General features: G+C 43.7%; 1 protein-coding gene across 6 annotated transcripts in view; it reads left to right on the forward strand.

The window, feature by feature from the left end:
- Tsc1 (TSC complex subunit 1) overlaps positions 1 to 22,807 on the forward strand; it is a 46,346-nt gene continuing 23,539 nt past the window's right edge. The window contains exons 1-8 of one of the 6 annotated variants that reach the window (XM_031369544.1): positions 1 to 265; positions 9,132 to 9,194; positions 16,057 to 16,242; positions 18,073 to 18,176; positions 18,979 to 19,131; positions 20,022 to 20,166; positions 21,373 to 21,527; positions 21,901 to 21,974. In XM_031369544.1, coding sequence (XP_031225404.1) covers positions 16,137 to 16,242; positions 18,073 to 18,176; positions 18,979 to 19,131; positions 20,022 to 20,166; positions 21,373 to 21,527; positions 21,901 to 21,974 — 737 coding nt within the window. In that variant the 5' untranslated portion in view covers positions 1 to 265; positions 9,132 to 9,194; positions 16,057 to 16,136. Of the gene's footprint in view, positions 266 to 335; positions 558 to 9,131; positions 9,195 to 16,056; positions 16,243 to 18,072; positions 18,177 to 18,978; positions 19,132 to 20,021; positions 20,167 to 21,372; positions 21,528 to 21,900; positions 21,975 to 22,807 lie in introns of those variants that run through there. The other 5 variants (XM_031369545.1, XM_031369540.1, XM_031369541.1 and 2 more) reach the window with 5 other exon arrangements.

Genomic DNA, 22,807 nt, shown 5'->3' on the forward strand with positions numbered 1-22,807 from the left:
AATCTCCTTCGGTTTTATTTTTCTCGGTCGGCCTGAATCGCCATAAGTGGTATATCCTGTCCTGTCCGGAGAGGCTGAGACCTTGGTCATATGGCATTAAGTTCGGGGCGCAGGAGAGACCCGGATGGGGACTCTTTTTCATAGCGTAGGCCTCCGCCGTTCGGAGACGCTTCACGCCAGGGGGAGGTGCTGCGCGTCCAAGATGGCGGCGCCCTGTAGGCTGGAGGGACTGTGAGGTAAACAGCTGAGGGGGAGGAGACGGTGGGTGAGTACGGGGGTGTTTCCCCTTCTTTTCCTTGTGGGCTTTTCGGGGCAGCCCTGGCAGCGTGACCTCACGCTGTGGGGCGCTGCGGAGCGCGCTGGCCGAGTCGGGGGTCCGGGGAAGGGGGTTCAGGGAGCTCCTTCCTCGCCCTCATCGCGCGCTGGCTCCGGAGGGGCTTGGCTTGGGTTGCTGGGGCCCGGGTGGACTGAGGCGGGCCTGGTCCGTCCGAAGGCATGGATGGTTGCAGCTCCGGGCCCGAGGTGGCCCCGCTCAGCCGCCCCCCTTGCTTGCTAAGGTGACAGGCTCCCACGGGGGTGCGCCGCGCAGGTCGGAGACCACGGGCCGAGCACCGGGACCCGGGGGTAGGGTCGCGGCGTGAGCCTCGACCGCCGCCGCCGGGGTCGGGGGTGGAGAATGAATGAAGGCCGCCTGTGGGCGCTCGAGGCTGCCCCGCGCCCGCTGTCTCGGTGCGAGCGTGCACGGCTGAGGGCTGGGCTCCGGGTGTACTTGTGGGTGTTTAATTGATGCTGAAGACAGTTACCTGCGAGTCGGCAGAGGTGCTCGTTAGGGACAGCTACCTGCCCAGCCACTGCTGAGCGCTCGTTCATTCATTGGAGGAACGGGACGACCCACTGCCCGCCGTCCCAGACACCTTTTTAGAATCCAAGCCCTTTCTTTGTGTTGTGGGTTAAAAGTGTTTGGCTTCTTGCGTTTTGGATTTGGGATGGGAGAGACGTGGGGATGGCGGGGAGTGTGTTCGGCCAGTAACCGCAACTGTCTTTTTGGGGGTGAGGGGGGGTTGAACAGGGGGTGCCTGTGTGACCGGACACTGTTGGAAGTGCTTAGTAGCCATCCTGCCTTTGGTTCTGGACAAAGGAGAAGCAATCTGCAGCCTTTCTAAATGAAGAAACTGAGGCCTGGAGAGGTTGGCATAATTTGCCCAAGGTCACACCCCCTTAGTCTGAGACAGCACTGGAATTGAGGTCCGACTGGTTCCATTTGTCTGTTATTTGATTAAAGGTGCCCTATTATTAAGTGAGTGTAGTTAATCATTTGGCCAAGGTAGGTGTGTGTGTATGTGTGTGTGGATTTTTGTATGTCTTATGCTTTTGTTTCTTACAGCACCGCGTATTTGTTAATCCAAATTAGATTACAAAGTATTTTATATTTTTCCATAAAGCCGAGGGTATTCAACTGAAAAAAAAAAAAGCTGAAACCCCTACTTTAAAAAACAAGTATAGAATTAGCACTTCACTTTACGTAGCGTAAGCTGTAAAAGTACTAAAATAGACAAATGCTCTTCTGAGATATTTTGATTTATAACTTTAGGATCAAGTTGGAGTCATCTGCATTCAAACAGTCTGGGAAAGTGCGGTGGTAAATTCCAAGAAGCATCACAGAGCCTAATCTTCTGGGAGCCTTTGATTTACTGAGCAACCCACCTGTGATTCTTAAGTTGAGCAGCACTGAATAAACCTGGGATATGCAAATAGGAAAACTGATTTAGAGTTTTGTAAGGAAATGCCCCTTTAACAGTCATACATCAGGCAAACGAGGCTTTTCAGACTTTTCTAACCACCTGGTATAAATGTAAGGGGTATTTATAGAGGATGTGAGCAGAAAATACCTTCTTAGTAAAGTTAATATCTTCTCTAAAAACACCCTTACATCATGGGGCTAGAAGGGCAGGTGATGTAAGCTTCCTTAGCTCCATGCATCTCTCGGTGTCATGAACACTTGGTATGTCCCTAAATTCCTAGGTAGAAGGAAGCGTGCTGCCAGTTTCTTGCATGTTTTCAATAAGCTGCAGCGTCTGCAGTCTTATCTCAGTGGCACTCTTCCTCACTGCCTGGTCCTGCTGCTGCTGTGGTGTGATGCTTTCTGTGCAGAATTGTGAGAGAAAACTGAACAGTCTGACCAGGGCAGATCTAACCCAAACCTGACTGTGGAATGTTTGCAGGAGAACAGAACTGCCAGAAGCAAAGAATCCCAAATGAATTTTCCATGACCCTCAGTGTGTCTAATACCTGGCCCCATAATAGGTATAGCTCTGTACTCTGTCCTTGAGGATAGATACTCTGTGCATGGGCATTTTTTTTTTTTTTTTTTTTTTTTTTTTTATTTTTTGAGAGAAGTCTGCTTCTGTGTACCAAACACATGACTTGGTCATGGGCTTAAAGTAACATTTTGGCTATTTGCTTCTTTCAATTTATAATTTATTGCAGAGGCCTCTCATTTTTTTGGGGGGGGCTTCGAGACAGGGTTTCTTTGTGTAGCCCTGGCTGTTCTGGAACTTATTCTGTAGACCAGGCTGGCCTCTGCCTCCCAAGTGCTGGGATTAAAGGCATGCGCCACCACTGCCCGGTGCAGAGGCCTTTCTTAAGCTATCTTCGAGCCTATGTGTGAAGTTGTGGTGAACTTGGACTTTGCACACAGCTGGCTTGATCTGTTCTGTCTTCCTTCAAAATTTTCGAGGCTGCGGGTGTTATTGTTATTGTTATTATTTTAATTCCAGTGCTGTACTGAGTGAATATTCACTTCTGGAACTGACTGGGTATCCTTAACGCCAGATTTCTGTGATTCAAAATCTTACTGAGCTTTAGTAAATATTCTGACCAATGTTACTTGGTCTTGACTCTATGTTAATAGTTCTATAATGACAAAGAAAATGAGTGACTCTTGGGTTGGATGGGACATTGAGGTTTACCTTTAAACAATGTTTCCCTCTATATTCTCTTATAAATCTCCCTTTTAAAGACAAGTCTTATTGGCCACAGGCATGAAAGAAAAGTATATGAAATAGTTGAGCATTTTGTTGTTGTTCTTTTGAAAGTGTGTGTTTTAAAAATCTTAGATCATCAGTTGATAACTATATAATAGAGTTTTGTATGTATACTAAATATTTTTGGTGTGTATACTCATTTAAATTTCACTGAGATTTCCCATAAAGTAATTTGAGCTTAATTTTCTTTTTACTTCTTAAATCTGTACTTGCTAAAAGTTACTAATTAATGTCAATTTTAATTAGAAAGGATAAAAAATATACATATTTACATACATGTAAAGGATATGTGACCTTAGGACCATACCAATTTCTTCTAGTCCCTCCTTTTGGGGGGGTATATAAAGAAATAGATATATTTTATAGCTAAATGAGTTCAGATTGACATTTAATGAATAAAGTGACTTATATGCACAGCATTATTCCCTAACAAGGAATGGTAGCTACTGACCTGAATCTCACAGGTTATGACAGAAATAAATAGGGCCGTAGGGTCATGAAGCTTGATCTTGTCTTATGCTGGTGATGCGATAGGGCTGAGCAGGGTGGTGATGGAGGACAGATGCAGTGGTTTTCTGCCTGTTGGGGTTAAACTTATGCTACATTGTGTCCCTCACAGAAAACAGTAGCAAATTTGAAGTGTATCAGATTTAAGTTACAGAATGGTTATTAGTGTTTCAAATACCTGCTAATAAATGGCTGTGCTGCTAAACACTCTGTACTCTGCAATACCTTTTGTTTCGTGGTAACATTGTTATAAAAGTTTGTTATGTGCCAAGCACAGCTAAGTGTTTTCATGTCTGATCCCCTTTATTCTTCCAATAACCTTGAGGAGGATAGGAAAGGATTCTGAAACTTGCTGAGCTAGAAGATGAACTTTGATTGGCTTCAGAACCTAAGTATTTAATGTTTCATTGAGATAAACTGCCCAATCTGTTAATCTCCTAAACTAACCCATGGGTCAGTAGGATTTTTATTTTATTTTACTTTTAGGCCAGTTCTGAATTACTGTGTAGGCAAGGCTTTCCTTGAGTTTCTAATCCTCCTGTCTCCACCTCCTGATTTTTGAGATTACTAGTCATCTTTGGCAAGGTAGTGGTTTTAAAACTTTTTTTTTGTGGGAGCAAATCTATTCTTCTTTTAAGGTCTGAAAAAAGTCTATAAGCCAGTATCTGCATTTGATACCCAATCACCCCAAAATGAATATATATAATGGGATTTTGGAACCAGTTAGAAATGTTATAAACCTTGCTTAGAGTCCAACTAGTCATTCTAGATAGCTTACTGCTCTTAAAAACACATTTAGAGACTAGAGAGATGGATAAGTGGTTAAGAGGATCTGAGTTCAATTCCTGCCATCCACATATAAGGGTTCACAACCATCTGTAACTCTAGTTCCAGCAGATTAGATACAGTCTTCTGGCCTCTGCAGGTACTAAGCGCAGTTGTGGTATACAGACATACATTCAGGCAAAACACATATTAAAAGGCAAAAACAGAACAACAACAAAAACCCTTCCAGCAAACCCTACTTATACACTTGGGCTTTATCAAAAACTTTTTTAAAAAAACTGGTAGGAAAGAAAGGCCTACTTTTTAAATTTTCTTATGTATTTATTTTATTGCAATACTGGTAGTTGAGTGAAGGGAGTTGGTACATGGCAGGTAAGCACTCTATCAGCTGTGCTCCATTACTAGCCCCACCGTTTATTCTGTGTGTGTGTGTGTGCGTGTGTGTGTGTTTGTGTGTGTGTGTGTAGGCCAGAGTACAACCTCAGGTGTCAGGAACACCATCTTAGAGACAGGGTCTATCTCTGGCCAGGAACCCACCGGTTAAGCTAGACTTGCTGACCACTATCCCAGCACTGGGCTATATGTGTGCCACTGCACCCAGCTTTATATGAATGCTGGGATCAAACTTAGATACTTCTGCCTCCCAGGCAGATTCTTCTCCAGGTTCTTAGTTACTTTTTATTTGACAAAGGGCATTTTATACTAGAAAGCATTTAATTTGGGGCTCATGGTTCCAGAGAGGTCCAGTATATGAGTACCATGGAGGGGAGTATGGCAGCATGCAGTCAGACAGGCATGGTGCCAGGGCTGTAGCTGAGCACTTACATCTGATCCACAAGCACAGGAGAGGGAGAGAGGAGAGGAGAGGAGAAGAGAGGGAGAGAGACTATGAATGAGAAGAAGAGCTAACTGCTAACCGACAATGGTGTGGACTTTTGAAACCTCAAAATCATCCTCAGTGACAATTCTCCTCCAAGAAGTAACCTCCTTTCCAAACTGTTCTAGCACTGGGGACCAAGTATTCAAATATATGAGCCTGATGCTGGGGGAGGGAGGGGACAGAGGAGGAAGTTGACTCTGATTCACACAAGCTAAGCTGTGTTGGATTCTCTGTGCTTCACTAGGAAGTCAGCCTTAGGTACCATATTTTAAAAGTAATCATTCTGGGGATGGTGGTGCACACCTTTAGTCCCAGCACTCAGGAAGCAGAGAGAGAGAAGGATTGCTGTGAGCTCTGGGCCTACATAGAGTGTTCCAGACCAGCCAGGGCTATGTAGTGAGAACTTGTCTCAAACAAATAAAGACAAACAAACAAAAATGTATAAAGACTTAGGCATGTGAAATACTAATGGTTGTTGGACTTGGCATTCAGTCTGTGCTGGTACCTGGTGGGCCCCATTACATTTCCCCAAGATTTTTTCATATAGGTTTTTTTTTTCTTATTGTCTCTTGTCTTCACCAGTTTCTTCTCCCTGGGATTTCCTCACTGTACCTGATCTCCACCAAGATTTAGTTCAGTATTATTTTTTAAATTTGTATATGTACCAGAGTGTGTATATTTGCATCAATGTTTCCAGTTGCCTAAGGAAGGTGGAAGATGGCTTCAGTGACCTTGAACTGGAATTACAGATGGTTGGGAGCTGCCATATGGGTACTGGGAACTGAACACTCTTCCCCCCAACCCACCGAGACAGGGTTTCTCTGTGTAGTCCTGGCTGTCCTGGAACTCACTCTGTAGACCAGGGTGACCTCGAACTCAGAAATCCACCTGCCTCTGCCTCCCAAGTGCTGGTTAAAGGCATGTGCCACCACTGCCTGGCTTGTAAATCATACTCTTATCAGTAGCTTTTAAACCCTTTTTTCCTTTTGTGTCCAGAGAGAGAAAATCAAATTAAGTGTCTAATCTGTTTGGGTGCATTAGTGCTGAGAGCATTTGGTCCAGTTGCTAGAATATTACTTAAAAGTCACCTTTGTGCTCCTGAGCTAGACCAAATACAGCCATGAAATATTTTTGCTCTGTCTTAAGTATACTTGATGATGCAGGAATCTACCTGAATTGCCGTTAGGTTTTTATAGATAAAACCAAGACCAGTGAAGACAGGTTACATTTAGAGATACCCTATGGATACTGGAAGTTGCTTTTGTATATTGTAGACCAGTGGATACAAAGCTCCCTGAGGTGATAGCATACAGTTAATCTATTTTAGCTGAGCCACTGTCCTGACAAGGGGACTAAAAAGATTTATGCAGGTGCTACTAATGAGAACCATTGCTCTGGAGTTCATGTATAATCCCAGACACATAAACAATCCGACAACATCTAGAGATTGAAAAGAATTAAGATAATTGCAAAAACCAACCAGTATTTTTTCTGTTCTCACCGTGCTGACACACAAAGCCCTTGTCTTCCTCATGTCTACCTTTTATTTTTACCCAAAAGACTGCTTATAGAAATGAAGTTACAGTCAGCACAGCTTTTACATCAAATATCAAGGAAGGAAAACTCTAAAGATCTGGGGACATTTCCTTTTCTTCTCTTTTGAAGAAGTAGGAGCTGATGTTGTTCTTGTGTTCTGATGAGTGTTTCCATCCACACCCCTCACTTCCAAGGAGTCTCCTGCTTTACATCTCCCTTACTGATACGAATATCATGCACAGTAGAACTCCCCTCCCATGTCAAGATGTGAGTATAAATGAATAAGAGCCTTTAAAAATAGAATCCTGGCAGGTGGACCACGGAAAACTGATGCCAGTCCAGTCCCATTACTTTACTGTTAAGAATAATGATAAAGAAATGAAGTTTTGCCGGGCAGTGGTGGTGCACGCCTTTAATCCCAGCTCTTGGGAGGCAGAGACAGGCAGATTTCTGAGTTTGAGGCCAGCCTGATGTACAGAATGAGTTCCAGGACAGCCAGGGCTACACAAAGAAACCCTGTCTTGAACCCCCCCCCCCCCAAAAAAAAAAAGAAATGAAGTTTTAAAGTTTTAATGTTATGACATGCCCCACTCGGGTTTCTGTAGTAGTATTCTGTGTAGAAAAGTGGCCTTAGCTGGGCAGGCTGCAGGATCTCACCTTTAAGCACTTTTCAGGTAGAAGATCCAAGTGGAATTACTTTGTAAGGAAGGCAGTGTGACCCACTGACTGACTGATGATTTTAGGGCTCTGAAGATAAGAGGCTCCCACACCAGCTCTGCTCTGTTACTTAGTGGAATGGAAGCAGCTAGGTAGCATTTCTTACTTGCAGGGTCTGGCCAGACCTTTGTAGGGCCAGTGGCCAATAGCACTGCCCACAGACTTTCAGTGGCTGCTGAGACAGTTGGCATGACTCCCTGAATGTGTGCCATGTGGTACTGTGATTGCCCTGTCACTAGGGCAGAGACTGTGTTGGAGAGGTGTTCAGTACTGTTGTTTGACTTTGACCAGCACTGTGTATTCCAGAGCTTGTCCTCTACCCCTTGTAAGTCTATGTCTGTGCTGTGGAGCCAGGACTGGCAGTCAGAGACATTAGTGGTATCCTAGGGAACAGACTGCATGGATATATTTGCCTTTGTGTACTAGGTACCAAGATAGTCCTGGGTGTCTCAAATATGTGACCCCTGTCCTCATGGAGTATACAGTCTTCCAATAAAATCATCTCTAAACTTGGGGCTAAGGACCCATACATTCTGAAAAATGATTTAAGTTACATATTTATTTGGTATGTATGTATGTATGTATGTGGGTACACACACCACTGTTCATGTGTAGAGGTCAGAGGACAATCGGAAGGAGTTAGCTACCAGCCATGTAGATCTTTGGGAATCAAAGTGCCTGTACCCTCTGAGCCATCTCACTGGTTCTGAAGGGCTCATGGCTTAAAACCAAAACTAGAATATATTCATATACATACTTTTTTTGACACGGACAGAAGTAGAATAGAGGGGAAGGAAAGTAGATGCCGCTGTTGAAATATTTTATTCCTGTCCAGTAGGATTAGACTTAGTCTGTGCTGCTGGAAGGCAGAATCAGGCTTTGTACATTTACCAGCCCTTGTGGTAACTGCTAAGGCCAAGTATGGAGTAGGCTGCTGTTGCTTCCCAGTGTGTCCAACAGTTACTCACACCTACTTCATGGGGTTTTAGGAAGTGACCAATACAGGCTGCTGGTAGATCGGGAGCCTAGCCTGCTGGGGCATGGCAGTGGGAGGGTAGAAGGCCTAGGAAGAGTAAAAAGTTTAGCTGAGGAGGGGGCAAGGTAAAGTTTTTTAGGGTGTGTGGGCTGGATGTGCCTGGTGCTCAAGTGGGGGATCTGATGCCTTCTTGACTGAGGAATTTAAATGCTCTGAAGGCAACATAGCAGGGCCGAGAGGGAGTGTGGCCTGTGAAAGGATAATGATGTAGGCCCACTAAGTGCTTTGCAGACTCACCACTACACCCACTCTTGTGAGGTCCTCATTGGAGCTCAACATCCCATGTGGGTGTTGAGGTTGAGGACATTTTCACTTCATGGAAAATAACTCAAGGCAAGACATTAGTGACTTAGTGAACAGCCCAAGGTTATAGAGCTAGTAAGAGGAGAACTCTTGTTCTAGACCCACCGTGCCCTCTGGCTGATAGTGCATAGGAGAGGAGGTTCTAGAGCTCCTCTTTAGAGCAATCAAGGAGGTCAGTGCCATGGGAAGCAGTTGACCACCTGCCAAGGATGGTGGGGCAGAGTTGTACTAGACCAGTCTAAACTTCCCTCTGATCAGGTCTTAGGCTTTCTTTCGTTTTAAGGTTACTATAAATACATATGTATGTGTTTTTTCCCTCCAGTGACCATGAAAGATACCAGGCTGACAGCACTAGAAACTGATGTACCATCTGTCCCCAGAACAGGTAAGGTAGACATTTAGTCTAGTGGCTGGGAAGGATAGGAGGGGATGTCTCACCTTGCCCATGGGTGCCCTAGTGTGCAGTTGTTTCTTTGTTTTGGGGGCTTAAGTGTCCCTGCCAACACAAGAGCATCTATGGCTTGAGGTCGTTAACCAAATCACCAGTGACCTCCTAAATGCTGTTTGATGTCAGGCTCTGACTGTCTAATATATAGTTTTTCATAACCACACATGGTGTATTTCCATTTTACAGTAGAAGAATTGGGCTTAAAGATGAAAATCAGTTCTGTGAATAGCAAATTCTAGTTTTAGCCACTAATTACATTGAAGCTTAAAACAAGTTATTTAACCAGTTTTTCACCCTGCCTGGGTCTCAGGAATATACTTTGGAGTCTGTAAACAAACTTAATGCCATCTCTAGGCTGTAGCCTGCTGTGCAGACAAGGGCCTTGTCATTTGTAGACTCTATAGGTGATTCTGACTTGCATCATGGATTGAGACCTCCCAAGCTAGCTCTTTAGCATCTTGATGTGTTTGTATCTGTTCATGGTCTTAAGTCAGCTTTTTTGAATAAATTATTTCTTCTGTTGGTTTTTAAGAATTGATGGTGTCTCAAAGTTAAGGCTCTGACAGTTTTGCAGATATGAGTTTAGTCTCAGTGATCTACCCACCCTCAAGCGCCAATCTTGAGTTTGTTAGCAAAGGCGCTATCCTAGTTGCTGTGGTAAATCCCTGACAGAGTCAGCTGGAGGAAGAAGAAAGGTTGGTCACAGTTTGAGGTTGTTGTCCTTCATGGCAGGGAAGTTAAATGGTGGCAGGAGCTTGAGGCAGCTGGTCACACTGCATCTACATTTAAGAAATGGGGAGGTCAATGCTAGTGCTCAGCTCATTTGCTCATTTTTATCCAGTCTGGGACCTCAACCTACAGAGTGGTACCACCCACACTCAGGGTACATTTTCTGGGTTCTGTTAAACCTTTATAGCAGCATCCTCATGTGCCCACCCCGAAGTATGTTTCTGTGGTGATTCTCAATCTCATCAAGTTGACAATGAAGATTAGCCATTGCAGGTACTAGTTGTCATGCTGTGTGCTGTACAGGAATTTGGGAAGATGGGCTGGCATTTGTCTATGGTTTTCCTATATACATACTCATTTCATGAGTATGACTCATTCCATGGTTAGTGGTAGCTGCTAAGTCCACCACCGCCTCACTCTTGTCCGAGGACCAGGAAGTATAACTTCATAACAGGGTCTTAGCACAGGTGGTAGATGGCACTACACACTGAGAGTGGATGCATCATTTTCTCAAAGAAAGAGAACTCCTGAGGTGGGGAATTCTTGGTTTTCAGTTCAATCATTTTCTTCACCCTGCCCCTTCTCACCTCACCTCACCTCACCATGTAGTCCAGATTGACCTCCATCCTCTTGCCTCAGCCAGCAGAGTTCTGGGATTATAAGTGCTTGCCATCACACTGGGCTGCATTGCCTTCTGTCTTAGTTAGGGTTTCCATTACTGTGAACAGACACCATGACCAAGGCATCTCCTATAAGGACAACATTTAATTGGGGCTGGCTTACAGTTTCAGAGGTTCAGTCTATTATTATCAAGGCGGGAGGCATGGCAGTGTCCAGGCAGACATGGAGCTGGAGGAGCCAAGAGTTCTGCACAAAGGCAGCCAGGTGGAGGCTTTCTTTTCATACTGGGTGGAGCTTGAGCAGAGAGACCTCAAAGCCCACCCCCATGGTAACACACTTCCTCTGACAAGGCCACAAGTCCTAATAGTGTGACGTCCCATGGACAAAGCATATTGAAACCACACCTCCTTTTAGAATTTCACTGAATGTGAACTCAGTCAGAGAGGTAAGCTTTTTTCATTACGACGATATCATTATTGTAGCAGTCAGATTTTAAAAGTGTAAGATTTCTGTGTAGCTGAGATGCTTTTTGAACACAAGAGTGCCAGATTATCTTGTGATCACGGTCCATTGTGCTTGTGGTGCCCCCTGAGCAGGTGCACTAGGTCCTGTCATCAAGCCATATTCAGGGAAGTTCCCAGAAGGTCTCACAGTAGGTCCAGGGATTCACAGCTTGGGAGACCTCAGCCAGCCTGCAGTTTCACTCCCTAGCCGCTAGGGGCTGCTGGCCACCCTCATTTCTCATTCCAGCAGCCTTTTGTTAGTAGGCTCAAAACTTGAGTGTTTTTAGAAAGTAGAGAGTCAAATTTGGCAAGTAAGTAAAAAATATTTTTCTATTTATTTTTTCTTAACATTGTTTCCCTTCATGTGTTTTTATTTGTTACTGTGTAGTTTTGTTTGTAGTGGTGGGGATGGAACCCAGGCTCTAAGGTTAGTTAGGCAGGCTCTTTACCATTCAGGGATCCCAACCAGGGTTTATTATTGGTGGTGGTTAGCGATTTTTTTTTTTTGTAATTTTTTTTTTTTTTTTATGTAAGGTTGTCTTTAATTCATCCTGTGAGATGGAAAACACTCCAGACATCCTCCTCCTCTTCTTTATAAGGGTGAGAGGCAGAATGGCACAGTGTTTTTCTGTGTAGCTCTGGTTGTCCTGGAACTCAATTTGTAGACCAGGCTGGCCTTGAACTCACAGAGAGCCACCTGTCTCTGCCTCCCAATTGCTGGGGTTAAAGGCACGTGCCATCACCACCCAGCATAATTTTCTTCTTAAAAGACTATGAATTAAATGCAGTTTTTACAGGTTATTTTGTTTGTAATAAGGTTCGGAAATAATTCTGTGACATTTCCGGGGACATGCAAGGCTAGGGACAGCTCTGCAATTGTAGATGTTTGTCACCTAGCCCAAAGGGCTGAATTTTATCCCTCGGATCCTCAAAGTGGCCTCTGACCTCCATTCATGAGTCTGGTGCACGTAAGATATATATACACAGGGAGAAGCAAATATAAGTGTTTAGAAAATGATTCTGTAAAATTATGATTAGGATAGAATATGGGTTTCATGTGTTAATTTTTTGTAAGTGGTTGAATCAAAGAACATATACTATTATTTGTAAAGTTATCTAAATAAACTACCCACTTAATATTTGTATTATTAATTAATATATCAAGTGATTTTAATGTTCTTGATTAGGATTGGTGATGGAGTTCAGTGGTAGAGTGTTAGCCTACAATGTTCAAGGCCCTAGGCTAGATTTCCAGAACTGTTTTGAAAAAAACAAAACGAAACAAAACACATATTAACTCACTTTTTTATTTTTATGATTACACATTTCATACTAAATTGACAGAATGTTGACCTACACACTTAGGTTTCATCTTGAATGTTTTATTTGAGTGAATGTACAGGTGTGAACTATTAAATAGTCTAAATACACTTCTTGTCCACACCTGTAGTGTCCTGTAGCCAGGTGTGATGTGAACCCCTCAGGTAGTTGAGCGTTCAGCTGTGGCCTTTCAAAGACTAGCACTTTGGCTGTCCTAAGTATAGAGGCTGAAAGTCAGCGCTGCCAGATCCTGCTTTTCCTGCTGCTGGGATGGAATGTTCCGTGGGGTCAGAATTGACCAGTAGCTGTGGAGGGTCAACTTGGTTGAGGATTTCTCATGATTAGAAAGTTGCTCTTATTTCAAGTGGTGCCAACAACCTATGCTCCTTTAAATCAAGTGTCAGGAGAAGGCTGCTCAGACATGGTCCTCTGAGCGAGCATTGAAGAGACACAGCCACAGGTGTGGAGAGAACGTCTAGGAGTAGAGAGAAGACAAGTTTTGTAGGTGTGGCTAGCATGATGAGAGACACAGTCACATAGTGGAAGGAGGCAGAGGTGATGGCTGAGTACCAGACTGCATGACATGGGTGGTGTAGGACACTGGTGAATCTGGCTCAGATTCTCCAGGGAAAGCTGGCTGATGTTAAGTGGGAGCCATCCTGATTTCCCTGTTTTAAAGTTCCTGCATACTGCAGGCAGAGTAAAGCAGGCGGCTGCTCTCTTGTTTCCTAGAGGAAGATGGTGGGGGCTGTGCTTGGGTGTGTGGCAAAGGGGATACAAAATGAAGAGGTTTGCAGATAGACACATATGGGGTGGCAGGGGTTGGGGATCTGGGATGTCATCCAGAGTGTTTGCCTCTTTTAGAGATCCAGAAGATAAAGCAGAGCAACAGGTTTGAGAGTCGGGAGTAAACATTGAAGGTCATGAGTCCTTGACACGAGCAAGGCCATCTGTGTGGTAGTCACCAAGTCACTCAGTCACCAAGATAATGACTAAAGGAAATGCTGCCTAGCCCTGAAGGGTATGGAAGTGGTTCCTTGGGTTCTGTCTTTCAGATTCTCCAGAATGTACTTTTCTGTAGTATGTCATTTCCATAGCTGCATGAGGATGCGTCACTGTGTCTGTGGAGCTGACTTTCTACAGGCTGAGGTGCATCTAAGAGGTGCATTGAGCCATTTGTTTCTTTGATGGAACACATAGAAGTTCTCCTCACACCTACTATGTCCATCTTAGCGCCTTAGTTTTGTATTCCCTAAGTCTAAGTTACTGTTCCTCTATGGGAGCTGATCTCAGAGCTTGTGATTTAGCTTTCATGAGGGCTTTCTGTAGTGTCAAAAGGGCTTGAACTGTGATGATGATGGAAATCTCATATAAAACTCAAGGTTTATATTATTCTTTGGGATTAAAAGTTGGATTTGTTTTGTTTTGTTTTGTTTTGTTTTGTTTTGTTTGAGACAGGGTTTCTTGGTATAGCCCAGGCTGTCCTGGAACTTACTCTGTAGACCAGGCTGGCCTCAAACTCAGAAATCCGCCTGCCTTTGCCTCCCAAGTGCTGGGATTAAAGGTGTGCCCACCACTGCCCGGCCAAAAGTTGGATTTTGTAAAAAGTATATTTTAGAACCACAGAGAAAAAAATTGTTGTTCAAAATATTCTAGGGCTGGTGAGATGGCTTAGCGGGTAAGAGCACTGACTGCTCTTCCGAAGGTCCTGAGTTCAAATCCCAGCAACCACATGGTGGTTCACAACCACCCATAATGAGATCTGACATTCTCTTCTGAGTGTCAGAAGTCAGCTACAGTGTACTTATGTATAATAATAAATAAATCTTTGGGCCAGAGCAAGCAAGGACTGAGCGAGCCAGGCCAATCAGAGTGAGGGGGTTGACCATAGTGAGCAGAGGTCCTAAAATTCCAATTCCCAACAATCACATGCAGGCTCACAACCATCTGTACAGCTACAGTGTACTCACATGCATTAAATAAATAAATATTAAAAAAATATATTCTGATGTGCTTTAGAATAAAACTTCATCTTTGCTTTCTGTAAGACTTTTAGGGCCGGACGGTGGTGGCACACGCCTTTAATCCCAGCACTTGGGAGGCAGCAGAGACAGGCAGATTTCTGAGTTTGGGGCCAGCCTGGTCTACAAAGTGAGCTCCAGGACAGCCAGGACTACACAGAGAAACCCTGTCTCGCAAAACCAAAAAAAAAAAAAAAAAAAAAAAAAAAAAAAAAAAAAAAAAAAAAAAAAAAAAAAAAAGACTTTTAGGAAGAGAAGGTTCCACAAACCATTGTTCACCAAAACGTCATTTATAGTTTGAAAACAAGCTAAGAGCCTTGTTGTCCTAACACTGCCTTGGTGGTAGAGTGGACACCATCTTGGTTTGCTACTGCATTCTGTACTGCCTCTTTTGCCTCTGCCTACACAGAAGGCAGAATCTTGCTAACCTTACAGGAAATAAAGTAAAACCAAACTTGGGACAGAATATTTGAGATTTGTGTATTATATTCTTCATCATTAGCTGGAAGAATCTGTTGTGACTTTCTGGCTGTAAGCACAGGGATTAGTCGTGTAAATGTGTATTCTGAAGTAGTCCTAAAAGTGGTGGCCCAAAGCTGTCTCTGAACCTGTGGTGGTAGGGCTCCGCTAGTCAGCGAGGAGTGTACCAACTTTGCTAAGTACTCTGCTCCACACCTCACCCTGTCACTGAGCAGAAATGGCTAGGGTGATATCATTGTCACTTATGCACTTAATTTCATGTTAAAGAAGATAAAGTATTTCTATTTTTAGTTTTGAGCTTTTTAAAAAGTTGAATTTATATGTAAATGTGTACCTGAGTATATATATGTTGACCAACATCATGCAGTTGTCTCCAGGCTCAGAGAGGGCTTTGTGACCAAGAGCATAGTATTTATTGGGTTTCCCTTGCTGTAATGTAGGTGCATGTGCCCATCATGTGGTAGCATATGCAGGGACAGTTGTTGAAAGCACCCAGTGCCTCTCATAAGCAATAGACCCTTTGTAAAGTGAAGCTTTAAAAACTGTCACAGATGTGTTTAGTAACGTTTTTAGGAATGAGCTGCTTTCTATATGTAAATGTAAAGGTAATGTAGTAGTTGCTTTACCTCCTAGCATTAAGTTTGGCAGGTGTATCTTAGTGGTCCTACTGTGCAATCACTTGTCTATTACCAGCAGCTTTTGTATGCAATAGATGTGTCCTATGGATTTTAGTGTGTGTTAAATCTGAAACAATCCCTGGTTCACTTGAGCTGTTGGACTGGTGCCCTTACCAGCTCTTCCAACTTCAGCCATTGATAATGTCATAAAGAGAGGAGCTTGTGCAGCTTGTGAAAACAGCTCTTCTCCTTAGTGGAGCAGGATTGAAGCAGTATTAGCCAGCACCCAGATGGACCCAGAAGCAGAGAGAATGACTGAGAAGCTGTGGTGATGGTCGCAGAGCTCCATTAGCTTCCTAAGTTTGCCCATTGAAGAACTCCCCTGTCTGTCAACAGCACAGTTCTGTCCAGCATAGGCAGTGATGAATGGGGTTCTCTGGCTTGTTTTTAATTTTTGTGGTGTCATGTAAGAGTCATTTGTTACACTGTCCACATTCCCATTCTGCAGTCTGGTAGTGGCCCTAATGAAGAGCTGTGGAAGCCTTTAGCACGCGTCCGGGAGCCCACACAGCAGAGTTGAGTGAGAGAATGGCCCAGCTAGCCAACATTGGGGAGCTACTCTCCATGCTGGACTCTTCTACATTGGGTGTGCGGGACGACGTGACGACCATCTTCAAGGAGTCCCTCAATTCTGGTAAGTAGAGACTTGTTCTCTCTTGACTTGGAGCTGTGTGAGTTGGGGCCTGAAGGCAAATGCTTGTTTTCAGCTCACTTGCTCACTTTCGCGTGTCTCTCTCTTCTCTCTTCTCTCTTCTCTCTCCTCTTCCTCCTCCTCCTCCTCCTCCTTCTTCTTCTTCTTCTTCTTCTTCTTCTTCTTCCCTTTCCCCTCCCCCCTCCTCCTCCTCCTCCTCCTTCTTCTTCTCTTTCTTTCTCTCTCTCTCTCTCTTTCTCTCTCTCTCTCTCTTGAGACCTTGTTTCATTATGCATTCCAAACTAGCCTGGAATTTGTAAAGCCCTCCTGCCTCAGCCTTCCAAATTTCCAAATGCTGGGATTTCATGTGGGTCTTCCATGCCAGTCTTAAAATGCTAGGCCAATGTCTTAGGGTTTTATTGCTGTGAACAGACACCATGACCAAGGCAAGTCTTATAAATGACAACATTTGCGCCAGTGATGGCGCATGCCTTTAATCCCAGCTCTTGGGAGGCAGAGGCAAGTGGATTTCTGAGTTCAAGACCAGCCTGATGTACAGAGTGAGTTCCAGGACAGCCAGGGCTACACAGAGAAACCCTGTCTCAAAAAAAAAAAAAAAGACATTTAATTGAGGCTGGCTTACATGTTCAAAGGTTCAGTCCATTATCCTCAAGGCAGATATCCAGGCAGGCATGGTGCAGGAGGAGCTGAAGAATACTACATTTCATCTGAAGGCAGCTAACAGAATACTAGCTTCCAGGTAGCTAAGATGAGAGAGCATCCATATCACTTCCTGGTGCCCCTTTAATATTCAAACTATATATTTTATATTTTCTCTTTTTCATCTTGCTATGTTTGTCTAAAATGCTTTTCATGATACTTAACTAGAGAACAAAGTGTACGATGGGCATCTCTGAGACTTCATTTGTCAATGCAATTAATCTGAGTCTCTTCACCTTAACTTCAGGCAGACTCTTCAGACAAAGGCAAAAGTCCATATTCTTCACCAAAATACCACAAAAACAGTCTCTAGGCTGCATATTGAAATTCTCCACTGAAACCTCTTGGGCCAGGTCCGTACTATTCAAATCACTCTCAGTAACAAAGTCTCCCATATTCCTACTATGATAGCCCATTAGACCCCATTTAAAGGATTCTATGGCTTTCCAAATCCAAAGTCCCCAAATCCACATTCTTCCAAACAAAAGCATGGTCAGGCCTGTCACAGCAGTACCCCAATCCCTGGTGCCAACTTCTGTCTTAGTTAGGGTTTTACTGCTGTGACGAGATACCATGACCAAGACAATGCTTAAAAAGGACATTTAATTGGAGGTGGCTTACAGGTTCAGAGGTTCAGTGCAGTATCATCAAAGCAGGCTTTTTTCATTTGTTTGTTTTTGTTGTTGTTGGTTGTTTGTTTTGATTTGTTTTACAAGACAGGGTTTCTCTCTGTATATCCTTGGTTGTGCTGGAACTTGCTCTGTAGACCAGGCTGGTCTAGAACTCAAGAAATCTGTCTGCCTGAGTGCTGGGATTAAAGGCATGTACCATGGTGCCTAGCTTTCTCTCTGTGTTTTGAGCATTTGATTGCAGGTCTTCATGCTTGTGCAGCAAGCACTCTACCACTGAGCCATCTAACTATGGTAGCATCTCCTATGCTTTTGTGGCTATTTAGGCCAATCAGCTTGGAATTATCCGGTTAGTCTAATGTATTTCTAAAGGGCAAAAACAGTGCTACATGCCTTTGGTTAATGTAAAAAGATATCTTCTGCCTTTCCTGACAACCACTTAGGGGAAAGGAAGAAAGTTTGATGACTTGCTCTTTTTGTTTAGAACGTGGGCCTATGCTTGTCAACACGTTGGTGGATTATTACCTGGAAACCAATTCTCAATCAGTATTGCACATCCTGACCACCTTGCAGGAGCCACATGATAAGGTGAGTGCTGGTAGGATAGCATGGCCATCTGTGTATTCTCAGTCAGTGGAGGGTGGCCATGAGTCACAGCAGCTCATCCACAGGTTAACCCACAGATGAGTCAAATCTGAAAATGTACAAAATAGCATCAATTTTGAAAGCTTTTTCTTTTTTTTACAGATGTTGCTCTTTAAAGAAATCTTATAATTCTAACACTATGGTAGATTAATGACATTTGCAATAAAGATATTTAAACCTGTGCTTTGAGTAGGATTCTTGAACCTACCAATAAGGGAAAAATGCCTGAGTGCAGCCAGCTAAGTCTTGCATTTGCAGATGAAGTTATTCACTCTAGGATTGCATGCTTTTTACATTGCCTGCTGTGGTCTTCTTTACTCTGGGCCAGATTGCAACACCACAACGGTTTGTTTTATATTTAAGGCTAGAGCATTTATGCTTGCTGTTACAGTAGTATGGGCCTTCCACAGCCTGCCCTGGGTTTGTAACCTTGGGTTTTGTGCAAGGGTGGAGAGAGAAGGTGTAATACAGTCTTGTCTCTCTTTAGGATCCTTTTGTATTCTTAAGGGATCATCTTTCATAAATTGCAGATGTTCTCTCAGGCCAAATGAAGAAAACTGTTCACTAATGTAGTTTTGAAGTGTTGGGTTGGGCTTACTGAGCCCTAGCCTTTACAGGACGAGCATATCTCCAGCCCATCTCTTGGTGCTTGTGTTAGAGGGAAGACTTGAGACCTTGGAGTTCAGTTTATTGGTTAACTTTAGACACTTCCAGGAAAATTTCTCCTTATGTTTTACATTTTCAGCACCTCTTGGACAAAATTAATGAGTATGTAGGCAAAGCTGCTACCCGTTTATCCATCCTCTCACTGCTGGGGCATGTTGTGAGACTGCAGCCATCTTGGAAGCATAAGCTCTCTCAAGCACCTCTTCTGCCTTCTTTATTGAAATGTCTCAAGGTAGGATATTTGTAAGGTTTTGAAGGAAATACATCTGTAAATATTGTTTCTGAGAAGTGACTTAATACAAGCTTGCAGGAGTCAGTTTTTTCCTTCTACCACTTGGGTCTCAGGTACAGAACTCAGGTTGTCAGTCTTGATAATGGATACCTTGATCCACTGAGCTACCTTCCTTGCCTTGGATTAACTTGTTTATTTATTTATATTTTATGTATATGTGTGAGTCCTGACATGTATTCCTGGTTAATCTGTATATTACTGTGGAACCAGACTGGCTTTCAACTTGAGACAATCCTTCTGCCTTAGCCTCCCAGGTGTTAGAATTACAGGTGTTAGCCACCATGTTTGGCCTGTACTAGTCCTTTGAAAAATAGTGAATTGGACTGGGGATATGGCTCAGTGTTAGCTCTTGCCTAGCATGTAGAAGGCCCTGGGTTTGATTCCCAGTACTAGTGAGATAATAAACTGGCTCTCAATATGCAGTGTTCTTTAATCAGTTAACAGAGAGTCAACATCTTGAAGGTTAGCCAGATGGGTGGAGATAGTCCTGTCCTGTGCCCTGTGCCCTGTATTCTGTGTTCTGTGTCAGCTGTCTCTTACACTGTCATCCAGGGACTGGGATAGGGGTCTTTCTTGAAGCTTTGGGATTCAGGAGTTTCAAGCCAAGTTAAACTATCTCTCAGATGAGATGGTAGAGCATGGGAAATAGTCCCCCAGTCTCACCACAATGGCAACAGGGTACAGTGCTTCTTTTTGCTAAGTCTATTTCAGTGCTGTCCCTCAAATTCTTAGGGGTCAGGAAATGAGCACAAGAGGGGCTTCAGATCTGTGACCTCAGGATTTGGACCCTCATCCAGTGCTGAGCCTGACGTCGCCCTTCCCTTCTGCAGATGGACACTGATGTTGTGGTCCTCACAACTGGTGTCTTGGTGTTGATCACCATGCTACCGATGATCCCGCAGTCGGGGAAGCAGCACCTTCTCGACTTCTTTGACATCTTTGGCCGTCTTTCGTCATGGTGCCTGAAGAAACCAGGTATAACTCCAGTGTCCTCATCAGGCTTTGCAAGGGAATACTTCCTTAGTGTTAGCAGCCATGCATTGTGCGTGAAGGAAGAATATTTGGTATTCACTACATAGAAGAGAAAACATGTGGGTGCACTCATTGCAGGGCACATTAGGAAGCGGGGCTAGTGAGGCATTATCTTTATGCTGTTGGTCAGAAAGAATTGTCAGAGAAACCAGGAGGCAGGATGTACAACTTCCTGAATCTCATTAGTAAAACTGAGTCACAGCCTCTAACTCTGGGTGCTGTACAGCTGAACTTAACAAAATGCTAGTATCCTGTGCTGATGTTTACAGCCACATCGTCACAGCTTCAGTTATGAGAACCTATCGGTTGTGCATGGAAGAGGAGGAAGAGACTCCCTCCAATGTTCTCATTAGGATACATATGTCCAATGTATGGGATTTCTCCCATAGCAAATCATATCAGCAGGCAGGATAGCCCCATAAGAGTGATTCAGAAGCTGTCAGCCTATGCACTGCAGGGTTTTCTGGTAATCCTAGCATGAAATATTCATATTAGAAGATGAAATATGTATGGTCTGTCGGGGGACTGCTGCAGCTTTCTGCACATGGGCCATTGAGTATCAGCCTGGCTATGCCTTCTTGGGAGAAAGAAAACTCCTAGAGAACTAGAGTTTCCATAGGATCTTGATAAGACCAGGTTAATGGAATTATCCAAGCAGCTTAAACTAATTTCTGCGTTGTAGTATGTTTCCTCTTTAGTTATAAATCTGCATAGCTAAGATCTTGGTTTTAAAAGTTTCTTACATGCTCATTCTACAAACCCTTACATGTATATTTTGTACCAAATACTATGTATAGCCTTGAGGAGAGGAAGAGCCCCTTTTCAAGACACATGCTGAACCTGGCCCTAAATGTCACTACAGACTGTAGGGAGAGTGACTGATGTAGAGCAGCTCAGTGTTGGAAGAGCATTTGGAGTCTTTCTTGCAGGAATGCTTGGAGAGGAGGAGAAGGCAGAGATGAGCAAATGTCCTTTGAGGTCATATGAAGCAAATTGGAGTTTACTGAACAAGGGCATATAGTATATCCAAATGTACATCTTTCTTACCTTTCTGGAACTCACTAGAAGAGCTTCAGAGAGAAAGCATGATGGCATCCTCAGGTTCATGTTTGTCCAGCTGAGCCTACTGTGACTGGTTTCCTCCCTTAGGCCACGTGACAGAAGTCTACCTGGTCCATCTCCACGCCAGTGTTTATGCCCTCTTTCATCGCCTTTATGGGATGTATCCTTGTAACTTTGTCTCCTTCCTGCGCTCTCACTATAGTATGAAGGAAAACGTGGAGACTTTTGAAGAAGTGGTCAAGGTGAGTTCAAAACAACAACAACCCTGCCCACTTATTTATCCTTAGAGCTTTCAAAGAGGTACTTTTATAGCTTTGTATTATTTGACAGACAGGGAAATTTTGAGAAGAAAGCCTTGACATCTACACTTCCAACCTAGGTAGCCACTAATTGTCTTTCTGACTCCCAGTCAAGAGTCGCTGGTTTGTGCATTTTAGATACATGGGATCATGCAGTGTGTGGTCTCTTGTGATGGGCTTCTCACCTTATTTCAGGGTTCATCTGTGTTTTAACATGTATCAGTACTGCATTCCTTTTTGTTGTCAAATAATGTTCCATCATGTGGATTTGCCACACAACTTCACATCTATAATTTGTCAACCCAAACTCTTCTAGCCAATGATGGAGCATGTGCGAATTCACCCGGAGTTAGTGACTGGATCCAAGGACCATGAACTGGACCCTCGAAGGTACAGAAACTAAATTAGCGACAGATTTTTGAATCTCTTAAGAGATTGAAAGTGTGCTCTACAGATACCTGTGGGAATATAGATTTCCACTGGCACAATGGGCTGTAACTTGGCATCTAAAGCATTTATTCTCCTCACAGAGAGCTACTGACTCCATAAGCACAGCAGAGATGATGGCAGCTACTGCCTGTGCCTGGAAGCCCAGGAATGCTTGCTTTTTGTATTTGAGTGGGTTGGGAGGTTAATTGGGAAGCCAAAAACTAGTAGACTACAGAGAGGTCAGATTTGGAGTTATGAGCCTCCGTGGGTCCCTTTCTCCATAAGCATTGCCAGGTGTCCGACTCCTCCCTTCCCAACCATCATGGGCCCTGCAGGAATTTCCAGGTGTTTCCTGAGGAGCTACTGGACCTGCTGAGTTGCAAGAAGCACAGCTCCTTCTGCCTGTCAGGCAGATTTACGATTCCCAGTGAGGGGATGGAAGCTTTTGGGAGAAAACTGAGCTAGTGGTATCAGTCTCTGCAATCTTAAAAAGACTGGCTTATGCATGATAACTATTATAAAGTTGTACCTCTACAATCTACTTCTGTGGTGCAGCCTCAGTCAGCTTAAAGCAGGCTGTAATAACATACAAACATGTTAGCTCTGTCTTAGGAGCTCTTCCTCCCCGTCCACCTCAGAAGCAGCTGCTGCCTTGCCTTTATGCTCACTGTTCATTCTGTAGTTTGCCGTATGTGTGGCAATATATTTGTATATATATGTATTTGTTTTGAGAGCTGATTGCTGTTAGATGCAGCTTGCAGAGGATGAGCATAGGAGCGTTGTCAGCCTTGATG

This window comes from Mastomys coucha, unplaced genomic scaffold (assembly GCF_008632895.1).
Source record: "Mastomys coucha isolate ucsf_1 unplaced genomic scaffold, UCSF_Mcou_1 pScaffold15, whole genome shotgun sequence".
Taxonomy (NCBI): Eukaryota; Metazoa; Chordata; class Mammalia; order Rodentia; family Muridae; genus Mastomys; species Mastomys coucha.